The 19,427-nt window shown below is 42.9% G+C and overlaps 1 protein-coding gene across 2 annotated transcripts in view; it reads right to left on the bottom strand.

The window, feature by feature from the left end:
- Nucleotides 1-641: 641 nt before the first annotated feature.
- The window catches only part of LOC311129839 (wings apart-like protein homolog), a 51,441-nt gene continuing 32,655 nt past the window's right edge, over nucleotides 642-19,427 (bottom strand). For both annotated transcript variants that reach the window (XM_084162334.1, XM_084162333.1), the window contains exons 12-20: nucleotides 17,445-17,542; nucleotides 16,956-17,032; nucleotides 14,192-14,370; nucleotides 11,801-11,916; nucleotides 10,681-10,845; nucleotides 5,209-5,428; nucleotides 4,916-5,004; nucleotides 3,256-3,351; nucleotides 642-3,035 (exon numbers count right to left, since the gene is read on the bottom strand). In XM_084162334.1, coding sequence (XP_084018460.1) covers nucleotides 2,970-3,035; nucleotides 3,256-3,351; nucleotides 4,916-5,004; nucleotides 5,209-5,428; nucleotides 10,681-10,845; nucleotides 11,801-11,916; nucleotides 14,192-14,370; nucleotides 16,956-17,032; nucleotides 17,445-17,542 — 1,106 coding nt within the window. In that variant the 3' untranslated portion in view covers nucleotides 642-2,969. The remainder of the gene's footprint in view (nucleotides 3,036-3,255; nucleotides 3,352-4,915; nucleotides 5,005-5,208; nucleotides 5,429-10,680; nucleotides 10,846-11,800; nucleotides 11,917-14,191; nucleotides 14,371-16,955; nucleotides 17,033-17,444; nucleotides 17,543-19,427) is intronic.

The raw sequence follows: 19,427 nt of genomic DNA, 5'->3' as shown, positions 1-19,427 counted from the left end.
GGCTCAATTTCGCCTTCGACCGCCTCAGGAGCGTCATCCCTAACCTGGAGAGCGACAAGAAGCTGTCAAAGTCAGAGACGCTTCAGATGGCGCAGATATACATCTCGACGCTCAGCGACTTGTTGCAGGACAGGCCCTGCGTCGCGGAATTCAGCAACACTGTACTTGAGAGCACGGAGCAAGTGGACACGGCCCCAACGGGAAGGCCAACAATGAACTCCACAGCAGAAGACGCAACTGTAAAGCTACCTGGGCAAGGTACATATCATATATGTAGAGACAGTGGAAACGTGACGTGCGCGCCTTGCGAAGACCAGAAGACAGAGCTGCGAGGGTTTATGAACCTGTGGGAGAGAACTAGTGGCACGAAATAACTGATTGTATTTGTTTGTGCTTAGTAATGTATTTTTTCCATACAAAACACGTTGTTTCTAGTTTGAAACCTTATGTAGATTATCTGGCTGAAGTAAAAACACATTTACGCATCAATATGACCTTTATCTAAAAGTTTCGGCTTCTTTTGCATGTCTTAAAGTTATAGGGGCAGCTTATGCTGTGTAAAAACAGGCAATAGATTATTCTTAAACATGATACAAACGTACAGAAGTGTACAAAAATACACCAAAAGTATCAGACAGATATACTGAAAGTAGCAATTTTATTCTAGTTAAAATTATATACAGGTAACCAAAGACATTCTTGAAATTGGTACAAAGATCATGTTCCTGCATTTGGCTTTGTATACCTTTTTAATCGGACTTTCAAATAACTGAGAAATGCTGTATAAAATAAAAATAGGATTGGATTCAGAAAAGTAGTGTACCATTTCTAAATTTCCAATAGGCAATATTTACAAAAGTATTTACATTATTTCATTCATTTCCAGATTTGTGAATAAAGCTCTTGTAAACTTTAGAAGTGTTGAAATAGCTTAGAAAGTACTGATGAGGATGTGTATGGAAAAGGCTGAAACTTAAATGTCTGCATTGTTGTGAGAAACAAAAACGACACGTTGGAAATACACACCAAATGAGAATAAATGCAACTTTAGAACATAAATCTTAGACCCCAACCTCTCATCATCCAAGCCGGGATAACAGGATTTTAGTTTTACGGGAGAAATCTATGGGAAACAGCATAGGACCAATGCAGTAGCTGACACTGTGCTTCAGCCAATAGCAGTCCCTATCTAGCCCGAAATTAACAAAACTGAGAACGCTGGCTATGAAACATTATATTAATAGCCATCACATTATGAAACTCAGATGTATGGGTACAGCAACTGCTAGACTGGGAGGCTTGGTTCATGAACAATAGTTATCTTATCATTTCAAGTACTTAATTTAAAAAGTTTGAAATACTACAAATATGGTAGTCTTCCAGTCCAGTTGATTTATTATGTTGAAATTAATTGAGAAAAGCTTAATAAAGCAATTGAAGCATTGCAGAGAGAAAGGGACTTGTTTGTATTTATTCAGAGACAGAAGTGATGCTTGAGAGACCGGAAACCAACAATGTGTGAAGTGTTCTACAGCCTTCAACAGATAGTCTGAATGACCACAGTGCTTCACCTAACAGAGGCTCTCCAGTCCAAATTAAAAGACACAAAATCCATACTTTCCTGTTGGCCATAACTAATAATGATGGGGGTAAGTATACACTAAATTATGTAGTTCTCGCACGTTAGTGAAAACTACAGATGGGGACCATTTCAGGTCTGTCCTTGAAGAGCTAGAATCTCTGAAAGTATTGACTTGGACAGACCGAGAGGTGAGACTCACCAAACTAACAAATCTGTCTCACCCTCACCTCTTGGTGCACTTTGAAAGAGAACTCAAATCTATTCGAACTGGACAAAAACTGGTTGAATAAACATTGTTGCCACGTCATTTCAACAACAAAAATGAATGTGATGTTGAATCAACGTGGACTACTGATTGGATTTGTAAAAAGTCATCAACATAAAAGGCATTTCATCTTTTGTTCACCCAACTTTTAACCTAAATCCAATGACATGGTGAAATCTTGTTGATTTCACGTTGAATTCATATTAGTTGACAACTCAACCAAATGTAACAGACGTTGAACGGACGTCTGTGCCCAGTGGGTTTTGACACCCTCCACTGAACTACAAAGAGGTTTTTAGAACACACAAGAAAGCAGAACAGTCGTGAAAGCAATAAAATGGCATCAGTGCAGAGGGGTTATGGAGCTCTGGAGGCTTTCAGCATTTCAAAGAGGGCTGAGAGATCGAGCTTTTGTGCTCCTATTCCAGTTGTGTGGGTCACTGCCCAATGCTTTCTATGGATTCAGAGGGGGGAATTCAGGCACACAGGCACTTTGATGACTATCGAAAGTTAACAGAGGATGGAGGCAGGGAAAGAGCCATCTTTTACTGCAGACAGAAAACAAAACCCAATACAAAGGAGGAAGTGATGTCACAGTCTGCCCCTTCCACAAAAACATGTCCAGGCAGATAGCTGTAATAAGGAGGGGAAATATCAATTTGGAATACAAGGAGTTTTTATATGAATGTACAACCTGACCAGCACAAGTAGGGACATCTATTAAAGAAAAAATAATCTAATTGAATGAATATCAATGAGTCAATCATAAATTATATTTTCATGAGGGAACAGAAAATCCCAATGTTGAGAACAAAGTCTAGAATATAACGGGAGGTTTTTCGGATTTTCTTCTCTGGTTATTCCAAGCAGGCTTCATAATAATAGGAGGTGGAATGCTGAAAGAGTGCTTCAGGCCTCACGTGTGTGACGGAAGACCATCACAGTTTGTATAGTGAACGTGGTGATGACAATGATGATGAAGATGGGTGGTCGTTATTAGCAGGCTGTGTGTGTGTCTGGACTCTGGGGTAGGGTCTACCCAACTGTCCTGGTCTCTGTGTGAGGCGAGCGGTCAGTCCCCAGTGTGACCAGTGTGGTCCCTTCCCACAGAGGCAGGCCTCTCTAACAGTGCTCCAGATAGTCAATGACCCGAGAGATGGACTTCTGCCCTGCGGTGCCCACATCACACTATGGAGAGAGGGAGGGTGGGTGAGAGGGAGGGAGCAGAGGTCAGTTACCACACACATTGAAGCATTCTCCACACAACATCCCTATTTAGACATAAGGCTACAGGAACCAGACAGGGATACTACTCATTAGCCTGTACAAGCTCAATGACACAATAAAGAAGCCACAATAAAGACCTTTAAAAACAGACCTTTTATGTTTTAAATGTGAGAGAACTTACTGTAAGATTCATGAAATTGAGGAACTTCTTGAGCATTTCTGTCATTATTGAGAAATCTCCTTTGGGCAGGCTTTCCCTCACAGTAGTCACATTCATCTGAAAGAGAAGACTATGAATCAGAACTGAAACCTTTGTTAGTTCTACTCACATGTCCAATCTCTGATGACATAAACCACAACAGGCAGCTGTAGAATGTCAGTGAACAGTAATTATAGTGATAAAACGAATCCCCATTATGTTCAAATCATCTCTTCGAGGGAAGACGCACCAGAACCGTAACCACCATAACCAAGGTTGGCCGTGCGCAGTAGATCACACGCTGGGTGTCGACTAACGGTGGTGATCGAAAATGTAGAATCATCGGGAAAATTAAATGATGTCCGATGTTCTGTGGTCAGAGGCGCTAGCATGGCCGGTCCACTGCTTTCAAGTACACTCAGCCGTCCATCTCTCTGGTGTTCCCTCTCTTAAAAGCAGTATTCAGTTAGTTTAGGCTAAAACTTCGGAATTCATTCATTGGAACTTGTCCAGTCCTTGTAGTGAAGCCAACCAGTTTTTTTGGTTTTGATTTTATGTTTGATATATGTTTTTGTTCTTATTAGAGGACAGAGGTAGCGATTTAAAGTTGGAGAGAGAGAGCGCTGAAAGAACGAGCCGGATTTGAACCCATTCTGGCAGCAGTACGTGTTTTACAGGCACGAAGTGGCTTAGACCGCTAGAACAGCCAGGCCACAGCCATTTTGTTTTAAGACAAAAGTCTTGTCTAAAGTCTGAGGCGTGACATTTACGAGATAGAACAGAGAGCCCTGTCCAGATTAAAGCTACAGCCTGGGACTGGTACAGGTTTATCAGAGATAACGTCCATGGCACATCAATCACAACCTAACTGCCCATTGGGATACTCAGTTAGAGAAAGTCCATTACTAGAGATGCACTAAGCTCTCAAGGCATCATTGGATCGCTAATAACATCTTCAAAAAAGAAATGGCCATTAAAGGCGGAAAAACATTATCACAGCTTTTATTTTCCTTTCGATAGTCGGCCGTGAAACTTTTAAGACGGCAATTTTGAAGGCAACCATTGATGGTCCCTGAGAGAGGTTTAAAAATGACAGATGATGGATGTTTATTACCAATGTTCGAACGAGGCGTCGCAGACGAGTCTGTTTAAATGGTGATGTGGGTATTTGAAGTGCACGTTGGGTACATTGGAAAACAACAGCCTAGTCAGACATACATAATGGCGCCAACTCAGCACTGGCTATGTGTGTCCGTACACAATGGATTCGTTAGTCTTACCTACCTCTGGATAAATGGCCAAAATGTCATGTAAAGTCTGCGTGTCTAGTGAACAAGGCCAAACTAGGGGACCCATTATGTGATGTGGCCTCGTCTCATTGCTTCAACATGAAGGGCTGCATCGGTTCAGGGTTAGACAGTGTTGTGTAGAGAAGGGATCAATGATTTGACTGTAATTATAGAAATGATTTACGTTCCTTTATTCATCTCTTATTGCCTATTGCTTGTGTTTTTATCATTCTAATTATTTCCAGTAAAATGTGTTCCACTTTTAACTGCAATTTAAATAACATTTGATTTGATTATGTAGAGCAGCCATGCCAGTCAGAGCCTGCAGTGCGAGTGTCAGGGTGCGTCCTTACCGGACTCCCCTGACAGAGACAGCCCAGTAGCAGTGCAGTGTAAGAGGCCACGATGCTGTCCTCCATGTGCTTTCCAGCATGCTGAAGAGCTGCAGGAGGAAGGGATGGAGGGAGGAGGAGAAAGTGTCAGTCGGCAAAATATTCATAGAATAACCAATTCAGCTCCTAACCTATAATCCAAAACATGGGTTCTTCTTAATCTATTTTCAGAGTTACCTAGTCGCCATTATGCATCTATTACATTAGACTCTGTTAGCTTTGTTTAGGCTTTATTTAACCAGGTAGGTCATTACCTTTGGTAAGGTCTATTTCCTCCTCTTCCTCCTCCTTCTTGGCCTTCTCCTTCTCGCTGATGGCGTTGGCGTTATTGTTCTCCGAGGCCACCCATTGGATCTCGCCACCCGACTCCTGCCACTCGCCGCTCTGGTCCAGCTTGGGCTTGGGCACGTCGTTGATGAAGTCATCCGTCTCGGCCTCCGCCGCTATGGCCGCTTGCTCCCGCTGGAGGAAGAGCTGAGGGCACGAACACGTACGGGTCAGAAAGGGTTGCATTTACATGGAATCAGTGATCAGTTCATCCATTAAAACAATCGAATCAAATTTTACTTGTCAATTGCGTCGAATACAACATGTGTAGACTTGACAGTTAAATGCTTACTTACGACCATTTTCCAACAATGCAGAGTTAAAAAGTAAGAATGTTGCACACAAAAAAATAAGGAAATAGTAACACAAAATTACAATAACGAGGCTATATACAAGGAGTACCAGTACAGAGTCAATGTGCAGGGGTACGAGGTAGTTGAGGTAATATGTACATGTACACTACAAGTCAAAAGTTTTAGAACACCTACTAGGTTTTTTCTTTATTTTTACTATTTGCTACATTGTAGAATAATAGTGAAGCCATCAAAACTATGAAATAACACATATGGAATCATGTAGTAACCAAAAAAAAGTGATAAACAAATCGAAATATATTTTATATTTGAGATTCTTCAAAGCAGCCACCCTTTGCCTTGATGACAGCTTGGCACACTCTTGGCATTCTCTCAACCAGCTTCACCTGGAATGCTTTTCCAACAGTCTTGAAGGAGTTCCCACATATGCTGAGCACTTGTTGGCTGCTTTTCCTTCACTCTGCGGTCCAACTCATCCCAAACCATCTCAATTGGGTTGAGGTCGGGTGATGGTGGAGGCCAGGTCATCTGATGCAGCACTCCATCACTCTCCTTCTTGGTCAAATAGCCCTTAAAGTCTGGAGGTGTGTTGGGCCATTATCCTGTTGAAAAACAAATGATAGTCCCACTAGGTGCAAACCAGATGGTATGGTGTATTGCTGCAGAATGCTGTGGGAGCCATGCTTGTTAAGTGTGCCTTGAATTATAAATAAATCACAGACAGTGTCACTAGCAAAGCACCCCCACACGATAACACTCCTCCTCCATGCTTCACGGTGGGAACCACACATGTGGAGATCATCCGTTCACCTACTCTGCATCTCACAAAGACACAGCAGTTGGAACCAAAAATCTCAAATTTGGACTCATCAGACCAAAGGACAGATTTCCACAGGTCGAATGTCCATTGCTCGTGTTTCTTGGCCCAAGCAAGTCTCTTCTTCTTATTGGTGTCCTTTAGTTGTGGTTTCTTTGCAGCAATTCGACCATGAAGGCCTGATTCACGCAGTCTCCTCTGAACAGTTGATGTTGAGATGTGTCTGTTACTTGAACTCTGTGAAGCATTTATTTGGGCTGGTAACTCTAATTAACTTATCCTCCGCAGCAGAGGTAACTCTGGGTCTTCCTTTCCTTTCATCATAGCGCTTGATGGTTTTTGCGACTGCACTTTTCCGGATTGACTGACCTTCACGTGTGAATGCCAAGAGTGTGCAAAGCTGTCATCAAGGCAAAGGGTGGCTAATTTGAAATATAACATATTTTGATTTGTTTAACACTTTTTTGGTTACTACATGATTCCATGTGTTATTTCATAGTTTTGATGTCTTCTCTATTATTCTACAATGTAGAAAATAGTAAAGATAAAGAAAAAGCCTGGAATGAGTAGGTGTCCAAACTTTTGACTGTGTGTGTGTGTGTGTGTGTGTGTGTGTGTGTGTGTGTGTGTGTGTGTGTGTGTGTGTGTGTGTGTGTGTATATATATATATACACAGTGAGGGAAAAAATATTTGATCCCCTGCTGATTTTGTACGTTTGCCCACTGACAAAGACATGATCAGTCTATAATTTTAATGTTAGGTTTATTTGAAAAAAATCCAGAAAAAAGATTTCTGGCTCCCAGGTGTCTTTTATACAGGTAACAAGCTGAGATTAGGAGCACACTCTTAAAGAGAGTGCTCCTAATCTCAGCTTGTTACCTGTATAAAAGGCACCTGTCCACAGAAGCAATCAATCAATCAGATTCCAAACTCTCCACCATGGCCAAGACCAAAGAGCTCTCCAAGGATGTCAGGGACAAGATTGTAGACCTACACAAGGCTAGAATGGGCTACAAGACCATCGCCAAGCAGCTTGGCGAGAAGGTGACAACAGTTGGTGCGATTATTCGCAAATGGAAGAAACACAAAATAACTGTCAATCTCCCTCGGCCTGGGGCTCCATGCAAGATCTCACCTCGTGGAGTTGCAATGATCATGAGAACGGTGAGGAATCAGCCCAGAACTACACGGGAGGATCTTGTCAATGATCTCAAGGCAGCTGGGACCATAGTCACCAAGAAACAATTGGTAAAACACTACGCCGTGAAGGACTGAAATCCTGCAGTGCCCGCAAGATCCCCCTGCTCAAGAAAGCACATATACAGGCCCATCTGAAGTTTGCCAATGAACATCTGAATGATTCAGAGGAGAACTGGGTGAAAGTGTTGTGGTCAGATGAGACCAAAATCGAGCTCTTTGGCATCAACTCAACTCGCCGTGTTTGGAGGAGGAGGAATGCTGCCTATGACCCCAAGAACACCATCCCCACCGTCAAACATGGAGGTGGAAACATTATGCTTTGGGGGTGTGTTTCTGCTAAGGGGACAGGACAACTTTACTGCATCAAAGGGACGATGGACGGGGCCATGTACCGTCAAATCTTGGGTGAGAACCTCCTTCCCTCAGCCAGGGCATTGAAAATGGGTTGTGGATGGGTATTCCAGCATGACATTGACCCAAAACACACGGCCAAGGCAACAAAGGAGTGGCTCAAGAAGAAGCACATTAAGGTCCTGGAGTGGCCTAGCCAGTCTCCAGACCTTAATCCCATAGAAAATCTGTGGAGGGAGCTGAAGGTTGGAGTTGCCAAACGTCAGCCTCGAAACCTTAATGACTTGGAGAAGATCTGCAAAGAGGAGTGGGACAAAATCCCTCCTGAGATGTGTGCAAACCTTGTGGCCAACTACAAGAAACGTCTGACCTCTGTGATTGCCAACAAGGGTTTTGCCACCAAGTACTAAGTCATGTTTTGCAGAAGGGGTGAAATACTTAAATGTATTTGCATTTTAATGAGGGAAATAACATTTTTGACATGCGTTTTTCTGTATGTTTTTGTTGTTATTCTGTCTCTCACTGTTCAAATAAACCTACCATTAAAATGATAGACTGATCATGTCTTTGTCAGTGGGCAAACGTACAAAATCAGCAGGGGATCAAATACTTTTTTCCCCTCACTGTGTGTGTGTGTGTGTGTATATATATATATATATATATATATATATATATATATATATATATATATATATATATATATATATACACACACACACATCTCCCGAGTGGCGCAGCGGTCTAAGGAACTGCATCTCAGTGCTTGAGGCGTCACTACTAGAAGCGTCACTATAGACCCTGGCTCGATTGCAGGCTGTATCACAATCCGCCCGTGATTGGGAGTCCCATAGGGCGGCGCACAACTGGCCCAGCATCATCCGGGTTTGGCCGGGGTAGGCCGTCATTGTAAATAAGAATTTGTTCTTAACTGACTTGCCTAGTTAAGTAAAGGTTAAATAAATAACAAATATATACACACACAGTCATATGAGTACACCCCCTGGAAGTTTTTTTTTTTTACATATTTGGACAGATGGATATGTAATCTTCACTTCAACACTATTGACAGAAAGGTAACCTAATTTAACAAATGACACTGAAAGATTATACTTTGCAATCATTTATTCATCAAAAATCAACAGAAATGAAATTCCATAGTGCGGAAAAACAAGTACACCCCTCGCATCAATAGCTTGTGTTGCCCCCTTTGGCTGAAATAACTTAATGTAGATGTTTCTTGTAACTGTCTATCAGTCTATTACACTGACTGGGAGGAATTTTTGCCCACTCTTCTTTACAGTACTGCTTCAACTGTGTCATGTTCGAAGGATTTCTTGCGTGCACTTTCTTGCGTGCACGGCCCGCTTCAAGTCCCCCCACAGCATTTCGATAGGACTGAGATCTGGGCTTTGACTCGGCCATTCCATAACCCTCCATTTCTTATTTTTGAGCCATTCTGTTGTAGCTTTGATTTTGTGTTTCGGATCATTGTCCTGTTGCAAGACCCATGTTCGGTTCAGCTTCAGCTTTTTGACAGATGGCCTCACATTCTCCTCAAGAATTCTCTGGTACAATATAGAATTCATGGTTGACTCAATGATGGCAAGTTGACCAGGCCCTGAGGCAGTAAAGCAGCCCCAAACCATAATATCACCGCCTCCATGCTTTACAGTTGGTATAAGGTTCTTCTGTTCAAAGGCAGTGTTTCGTTTTCGAAAAACATGGCGTCTGGCATTGCGACCAAACAACTCCACCTTTGACTCATCTGTCCAGAGCACATTGTTCCAGTAGTTTTGGTCTTTAGCCAGGTGTTGTCTGGCAAACGTCAGTCGTGTCTTGATATTCTTTTTTGAGAGTAGAGGCTTCTTCCTTCCTGACCTCCCATGTAGGCCAAGTTTGTGCAGTCTCTGACAGTTGACTCATGCACTTCGACAAGGCAAAAGGGGCCTGTAGATCCTTTGATGTTACCCTGGGGTTCTTAGAGAATTCTATGAGCATCTTTCAGTCAGCTCTCGGGCTGAATTTGATGGGACGACCTGTCCTAGGTAGATTGCCAGTGGTCTGGAATTTTCTCAATTTGTAGATGAGCCGTCGGAGAGTGGAATGATGTACTTCGAATTGCTTGGAAATTGATTTGTAACCCCTCCCAGACTCATGGGCATCAATAATCTTTCTTCTGAGGGCCTCGGGTAGGTATTTTAATCTTGGCATGATGTGTTACCACACACCCATATGGTTCAGACCAAACCAGACAAAGTTTCTAATCTTTATGGAAGGCTGGACCCTCCTAAGTTTATTATTTTCTAATCATTTGCACCTGTTTCCCGCATAAGGAAAAGGCATTCTTGTTTATTTTAATTGCATAACATTTTCAAAGTTATTTTTTTTTTGTGTGATTTGTTAAATTGGGTTAACTTTATCAATGAATGTGGTGGGAATTTAGCTCAAATATCCATGTGTTCAAATATACATTTTTTTTTAAATACCACTTTCCTGGGGGTGTACTTACTTTTTCACATGACTGTATATAAATAATTCCAATAATACTATATATTATTCCATATCTATGAGATCGTATTATTGCTCTTTGAAGTGTACGAGGTCTCTATACAACCTATGAACACACACACCCCCTTCACACCCACACATACACCATTCACACACACCCACTCTTCACACTCACCCATACACTCTTCACACCCACTCTCTAACCCACCTGCACCAGGGCAGCAATGGCGGTGAGCGATCCTTCCGTCTTGAGGTCCTCTTTGTCAGCCACCAGGACAGAGTTGAAGGGAGCTCCTCCATCCATCGCCATCTCTACCAGGCAGTAGCGGTTCCTGGCACTGTACTCCACCAGGTTGATCAGCAGACCCAGACCCTGGAGAACCATCACACTTCAGACCGGAGAAATACACACTCCTACACACACACACACTCAGAGTACTGTCATCAAGACCCAGACCCTGCGCACACAAGTTGAGTCCCAAATGACACCCTATTCCCTATATAGGGCGTGTGGGCCCTGGTCAAAAGCAGTGCACTTTAAAAGGGGGAATCTGCAGTTGCTAAATACATTTGTTGACTTATAAATGACTGATGTGCCCATTGATTCTTGAAGAATTTAACTTCTTAACACCTCATGAGCTTATTAGTTTAACTGTCGTATCACCATCAGAACCCAAATTAAAAGCTTGTTTTACCCCAATGTTTGTTTACATTTACTTTGTTTTCAAACACTTTCAAGCCTAAAACTATAATTTTGATCTCATGGATGGTCAAGTCCTTGTATCCTTAGCTCAGAATTTGATAGTTGTTCCATTTCTACAGCCCCATCCCTCAGCTTTTTACCAAAATAGGGAACAGGCTTTGTTATTGTTTCAACTGCCGGTTGCCCCTTTAAAAGGGAATATGGTGCCATTTGGGACGCAGAGACAACCACACATGAAAATGGACATACACACATACGCCGTCCAATATAGTCCCCTAGATTCAAAGTACCCTAATCTATCAACTAAGTCAATTTAAACATATTTGAGCAAGTTCTTCACAGAGGAATGCTGACAATGCCTGTCAGAGTGGTTAAGATTCACACAATAGAACTGGGGCCCAAACATAACATGAAAACTCAAGGAAGTCAAAGCATCTCAGCGTTTTCAGTGTCGATCTAGGATCAGTTTTGCCTTTTTAGATCACAATTAATACAATTATATGGACAGGGGAAACCTGCTCCTAGAACTCCTACTCCAAAGACACTTTATAAATATGGTGCCCTGGAATCCTATCTAACCAAAGCCATGGATTCCACTTGATACTAGGATAATGATGACACTCACCAGTACGCGGATGTCGAACCTTCTCTCCTGAGGAAGGTACTGTGGGACCCGGAGCACACAGTTCAACGATGTCATCATCATATCCTCCTGCTCACCGGTCTTCGTGCTTCCCCACTCTACAGCCACACACAGGGGGTAGAACACAGTCACTATGGGACCTCAACCATTACAGTGCATTCAGAAAGTATTCAGACCCCTTCACCACATTTTGTTACGTTACAGCCTTATTCTAAAATGGATTAAATAAAATGTTTCCCTCAATCTACACACAATACCCCATAATGACAAAGCAAAAACAGGTTTTTAGAAATGTCTGCACATTTATTCAAAATAAAAAAACGGAAATACATTATTTACATAAGTATTCAGACCCTTTGTTATGAGACTCGAAATTGAGCTCAGGTGCATCCTGTTTCCATTGATCATCCTGTTTCCATTGATTATCCGTGGTCCTCTGTAGCTCAATTGGTAGAGCATGGAGCTTGTAACGCCAGGGTAGTGTGTTCGATCCCCGGGACCACCCATACGTAAAAATGTATGCACACATGACTGTTAGTCGCTTTGGATAAAAGCGTCTGCTAAATGGTATATTATTATTATTATTATTATTATTATTATTATTATTATTATTATGTTTCTACAACATGATTGGAGTCCACCTGTGGTAAATTCAATTGATTGGATATGATTTGGAAAGGCACAAACCTGTCTATATAAGGTCCCACAGTTGACAGTGCATGTCAGCGCCAAAACCAAGCCATGACGTCGAAGGAATTGTCCGTAGAGCTCAGAGACAGAATTGTGTCGAGGCACAGATCTGGGGAAGGGTACCAAAAAATTTCTGCAGCATTGAAGGTCCCCAAGAACACAGTGGCCTCCATCATTCTTAAATGGAAGGAGTTTGAAACCACCAAGACTCTTCCTAGAGCTGGCCGCCCGGCCAAACTGAGCAATCGGGGGAGAAGGGCCTCGAACAGGGAGGTGACCAAGAACCCGATGGTCACTCTGACAGAGCTCCAGATTTATTCTGTGGAGATGGGAGAACCTTCCAGAAGGACAACCATCTCTGCAGCACTCCACCAATCAGGCCTTTTTGGTAAAGTGGCCAGACGGAAGCCACTCCTCAGTAAAAGGCACATGACAGCCCACTTGGAGTTTGCCAAAAGGCACCTAAAGGACTTTCAGACCATGAGAAACAAGATTATCTGGTCTGATGAAACCAAGATTGAATTATTTGGCCTGAATGCCAAGTGTCACGTCTGGAGGAAACCAGGCACCATCCCTAAGCTGAAGCATGGTGGTGGTAGCATCATGCTGTGGGGATGTTTTTCAGCGGCAGGGACTGTGAGACTAGTCAGGATTGAGGGAAAGATGAACGGAGTAAAGTACATAGAGATCCTTGATGAAAACCTGCTTCAGAGTGCTCAGGACCTCAGACTGGGGCAAAGGTAGTCCCCTGTAGCTCAGTTGGTAGAGCATGGCGCTTGCAACGCCAGGGTTGTGGGTTCGTTTCCCACGGAGGGCCAGTATGAAAATGTATGCACTCACTAACTGTAAGACGCTCTGGATAAGAGAGTCTGCTAAATGACTAAAATGTCAAATGTAAGGTTCACCTTCCAACATGACAATGACCCTAAGCACACAGCCAAGACAACGCAGAAGTGGCTTCGGGACAAGTTTCTGAATGTCCTTGAGTGGCCCAGCCAGAGCCTGGACTTGAACCCGATCGAACATCTCTGGAGAGACCTGAAAATAGCTGTGCAGCGACACTCCCCATCTAACCTGACAGAGCTTGAGAGGATCTGCAGAGAATAATGGGAGAAACTTCCCATATAAAGGTATACCAAGCTTGTAGCGTCATACCCAAGAAGACTCGAGGCTGTAATCGCTGCCAAATGTGCTCCAACAAAGTACGGAGTAAAGGGTCTGAATGCTTATGTAAATATTTCCGTTTATATTTTTAATACATTTGCAAAAATGTCTAAAAACCTGTTTGCTTTGTCATTATAGGGTATTGTGTGCAGATTGATGAGGGGGGGGGAAAAACAATTTAATCCATTTTAGAATAAGGCTGTAACGTAACAAAATGTGGAAAAAGTCAAGGGGTCTGAATACTTTCTGAATGCACTGTATGTGCATAACACATTTTTTGGAAGACTAATTTGTTTAGGTGTCATATTAAAACCATTAACACACTTCTATGAATGAGCGGTGAGTGCCGCCCAGTGCCCAAGATAGTGTAGGTATGCTAATGTCCTCAAATAACCATAATCATTTTCTGTCCACTGCAGTGGCACGCTCTGCTCATTCTGTGTCCAGATGATACTGTGTGAGAGGCCATTTGGCCACGGAGTGTGTGTGCGTCTATATTGAAGTGCGTGTCTCTCTCACCATTGTCGTGGGTTAGGTTAAGCAGCACGCCGATGATGGCCCTCATGCAGTCCTCCACGGCCTTGCCCACGTTGCTGTGGCTGGCGTAGGGCAGGGCGGTGCCCGCCGAACACAAGGCGCTGTTCACTCCCGTCTCCCGGCTGTAGCGCTGGATCATCTCCTCACAGTGCCACAGGGCCCTGTCAACAATACACAGGGAAAAATTGGTTATACATTAGTTTATATACCAAGGAACAAGCAAACATAACATCAGTACTGAACCAGAGGTAGTCAGCTATATAGCTCATTTCCATTTAAGGCCCCTTATGTCTATTCAAGTTTGAGGATTCTCATATTTCAGCATTGAACTTTTAGAATGCTGATGTTGTGCTGGGAGATAATAGCCTTAATACTTGATGGGAGGATTGTTTGGCTGACAGACTGGACTGAAAGGGTCTGGAAGCCGGCTCTCGAGGGACTTCATACTGAATTAAACACTACCACAACGACAGTGCGCGTCTGGCAAACAAGCTTTAAAAAGTATTCAGGGCAACAATTTTTCCTATTGGGTTTTTGTATTATTCAGCCAACATGGAAAAAGGTAGTGCTTGTAAACAAATGAAAAACTGGTATGAAATTATTTGAAAGCAATAACACACGTTTCCATTGTGTCTCTTTACATAATACAGTGGGTTCTTAAATTATTGACACCCTTGATAAAGATGAGCCATAATGACTGTATAAAATAAATAATTCCAAATACTGATCTATGCTCAGAAAAAGTGGAAATTATATTATTGTATACTAATACAATTGCTCAGAGAAAGATAATTTTGAAAGGTAGAGGTCAAAATTAGACACCCCTAAAGATTCGTCTAAATGAAGTAGTCAAAAGTTTAGTATTTGATGCCATATTCCTAGCACGCAATGACTACATCAAGTATGTGACTCTACAAACTTCTTGGATGCATTTTCAGTTTGTTTTGGTTGTGTTTCAGATTATTTTGTGCCCAATAGAAATGAATGGTAAATAATGTGTAATTTTGGAGTCACTTTTATTGTAATTAAGAATATAATAATGTTTCTAAACAACTCTACATTAATGTGGCTGCTACCATGATTACGGATAATCCTGAATGATTTGTGAATAATGACGAGTGAGAAAGTTAAGAGGGTCAAAGACCATACCCCCAAGACATGCTAACCTCTCACCATTACAAGGGGAGGGTTAGCATGTCTTGGGGGTATCTTTGACCCTCTAACTTATCTGTAATCATGGTAGCATCCACATGAATGTAGAGTTGTTTAGAAACATTATATTCTTATTTACAATAAAAGAGACAATATATTATTTATCATTCATTTCGATTGGGCACAAAATAATGTGAAACAACTAAAATGAACTGCAAACGCATCCAACAAGTTTGTAGAGTCACAAGCTTGATATATTCATTGCATGCTAGGAATATGGCATCAAATACTTAAAACATTCGACTCCATTATAAAAAATGTTGTATTATATTTTTATCTGAGCAATTGTATTAGTCTAAAATAATATATTTTCCCAATTTTTTGGAGCCTACAATATAGCTCAGTATTGTTTGGGGTATATATATTTTTTAACATACGCCTACACCATTAGGCAGACAGCATCTACGACAATACATTTTAAAGGGCAGTGCGAAGCGGGAGAGAACGGAGGGTGAATTTAACCATAAAAAGGTTAACAACAGACGCGCACGCCTGCAGCATGGCTAACTAGCAGCAAAACAGCTTCATGCAAAATATACAAAATAATGAGATTTGAAATAATGGGGGATCATCCGTTAAGGCAGAGAGAAGAGCAGAGGCAGAGTTCATTTATTATATTAGGGGGAGGGGGGGCTGTTAATGAGGGCCTCTGAGCTGCTGTGTGCTGCTGTGTGGCTCGACCCCTCTGATTTCTCCCCCCGTAATTGAATTAGCGCGGCCGGCTGAATGCGGCTAGTGATGCCGCTGTGTGCAATGTGAGAGCGGCTCTTTGTTGACCCAGTCGGAGAAGCCTCCTGGCTGGGGGTGCAAGGGTAGTTAACCACGGGTGAGGCAGGGGTTAGGAACCAGATCAAGGGAGGCCAGGGCCCCGGCTGCAGGCAACGCACCCTGCCTGGGACAGGGCTAATTCAGTTATAAAGACGGAAGACTTTGAACAGATAAGTGGCTGTGGCGGGACGAGGGGCGGAGGGGGGTGGGGCACTGGAACGATTGGGCGGTGGCTGAACCTTACGAGGGGGGGGGGGGGGGGGGGGGGGGGGGGGTTGATATTGAAAGGGAGATGGAGACGTGGTGGAGTTTGCTTTACAGACAGGCATAGGAGTAGGGCGAGGGGGGAATGCTGTGATTGACAATGTCAAAACGTGGAAACGGAACACAACACACAGCATAATGAAAACAGACGTTTCTCATAGAGCTGAATATAGACACTTTTGTACATGAATTACCCTTGTAATACAACGTAGTGTCGGTGAAGAGTCAGGTGCATTTCTGTAGCCAAAGAAGACTTATGTGAATTCTGTGGGCGTTTGTGATCCACTACATGGTGTGCATCCAAAATGGCACCCTATTCCTTATATAGTGCACTACTTTTGACCAGGGCCACTATGTTGGGAACAGGTTGACCACGCAACCTCTCAATGAGACGCTGTCTGACGATACAGGTGCTATATGCAATACACAGTCTGGAGCTTAATGCACAACACACAGTGTGTGTGTGTGTGTGTGTGTGTGTGTGTCCATACAGGCCACTTACTTGGCTGAAGAGCAGATAAGCTGAGAGTCCTTATAAGCGATCAGGTAACCCTGGTTCTCTGGGTTGTGAACAGTTACCTGCACAGAGCAACAACAGAATTATACATGGAATACCACACTTCATCTCAAATCAAGTGAACACATAACTGCTCACAGAGCCCCTCTAGGAGACTCCCACTGGATTCACTGACTGAGTTGATCAATAAGCGCAGGCTTAGTGCCGAGGTCAGCACACAAACACTAATTTAACCCCAGCAAACCTGCAATCTAAACCTACACTCTGTACTCGGGCTGAGGGTGAAACCGAGCACAACTGTAGGCTTAGGAGGCATGAGCAGCTGTTACTAAGATCAATGTTTCCCATTGATACTTTATAACTGACATTAAATAATATCTAGGAAGTGCGACGAGCGGGGCTCCTGACCCCGATTAGGAATTCAGCCTTCTGGTGGTCAGAAGTGTTGTCCAAGACATTAGTGTGTGTACTCACGCTCTCCAACACCCGTAGACACCTCTCGGCTCCCCACAGTGACGCCATCAGCTTCTCCTCGTCATCCTCGTGGCTCAGGTTATTCACGCATTCTTTTACTGCAGAAACAAGACAGGTCGGTTTCAACCACTCAAACCACCTAGATCAAATAAGAGTTCGAACAAAACAATGGACACGTCATGGAAACATCATGGAAATGTCATGCGCGCGTCCTCCCTTGGGGGATAGATCCAAAATCTCCTCAATGCCGGCCATCAAAATATGCATTTAGGCTATTGTTTTTGGGTTTGTTATACAATCGATACTTGCATATCTCAATATTATTTTGAACGATTTTATACCGAAACTTTGACTCCTTTTGCTAGGTAGCGTTAGCTAGTGCTAGTCGGTTGTGCCTGCGCCAATACACCGGTATTTTTCATCCTATAGCTTGTTCTCCATCTTTTTAAATAGGCAGCCAACATGTTTTCAGCACTTTTATTTCCATGACTGATCAAAACTAATTTTCTTATGCGCTTTCATCTCTCTGCAGCGGACATAGTGAGCAATATGTTTGGAACATCAAATCGCAATACATATAGAATCGTGAGAGTCGCAATACAGATCGGCATCTAAGTATCGTAATAATATATGAGGTCCCTGGCAACTCCCATCCCCAGTGTTTATACAGTGGGGAAAAAAAGTATTTAGTCAGCCACCAATTGTGCAAGTTCTCCCACTTAAAAAGATGAGAGAAGCCTGTAATTTTCATCATAGGTACACGTCAACTATGACAGACAAATTGAGAAAAAAAAATCCAGAAAATCACATTGTAGGATTTTTAATGAATTTATTTGCAAATTATGGTGGAAAATAAGTATTTGGTCACCTACAAAGAAGCAAGATTTCTGGCTCTCACAGACCTGTAACTTCGTCTTTAAGAGGCTCCTCTGTCCTCCACTCGTTACCTGTATTAATGGCACCTGTTTGAACTTGTTATCAGTATAAAAGACACCTGTCCACAACCTCAAACAGTCACACTCCAAACTCCACTATGGCCAAGACCAAAGAGCTGTCAAAGGACACCAGAAACAAAATTGTAGACCTTCCCCAGGCTGGGAAGACTGAATCTGCAATAGGTAAGCAGCTTGGTTTGAAGAAATCAACTGTGGGAGCAATTATTAGGAAATGGAAGACATACAAGACCACTGATAATCTCCCTTGATCTGGGGCTCCATGCAACATCTCACCCCGTGGGGTCAAAATGATCACAAGAACGGTGAGCAAAAATCCCAAAACCACACGGGGGGACCTAGTGAATGACCTGCAGAGAGCTGGGACCAAAGTAACAAAGCCTACCATCAGTAACACACTACGCCGCCAGGGACTCAAATCCTGCAGTGCTAGACATGTCCCCCTGCTTAAGCCAGTACATGTCCAGGCCCGTCTGAAGTTTGCTAGAGTGCATCCAGAAGAGGATTGGGAAAATGTCATATGGTCAGATGAAACCAAAATATAACTTTTTGGTAAAAACTCAACTCGTCGTGTTTGGAGGACAAAAAATGCTGAGTTGCATCCAAAGAACACCATACCTACTGTGAAGCATGGGGGTGAAAACATCATGCTTTGGGGCTGTTTTTCTGTAAAGGGACCAGGACGACTGATCCGTGTAAAGGAAAGAATGAATGGGGCCATGTATCGTGAGATTTTGAGTGAAAACCTCCTTCCATCAGCAAGGGCATTGAAGATGAAACGTGGCTGGGTCTTTCAGCATGACAATGATCCCAAACACACCGCCCGGGCAACGAAGGAGTGGCTTCGTAAGAAGCATTTCAAGGTCCTGGAGTGGCCTAGCCAGTCTCCAGATCTCAACCACATTGAAAATCTTTGGAGGGAGTTGAAAGTCCGTGTTGCCCAGCGACAGCCCCAAAACATCACTGCTCTAGAGGAGATCTGCATGGAGGAATGGGCCAAAATACCAGCAACAGTGTGTGAAAACCTTGT

This window comes from Coregonus lavaretus, assembly GCF_964263955.1.
Source record: "Coregonus lavaretus genome assembly, chromosome: 1".
In the NCBI taxonomy this organism is placed as follows: Eukaryota; Metazoa; Chordata; class Actinopteri; order Salmoniformes; family Salmonidae; genus Coregonus; species Coregonus lavaretus.
This window is presented reverse-complemented; position numbering and strand designations above follow the sequence as displayed.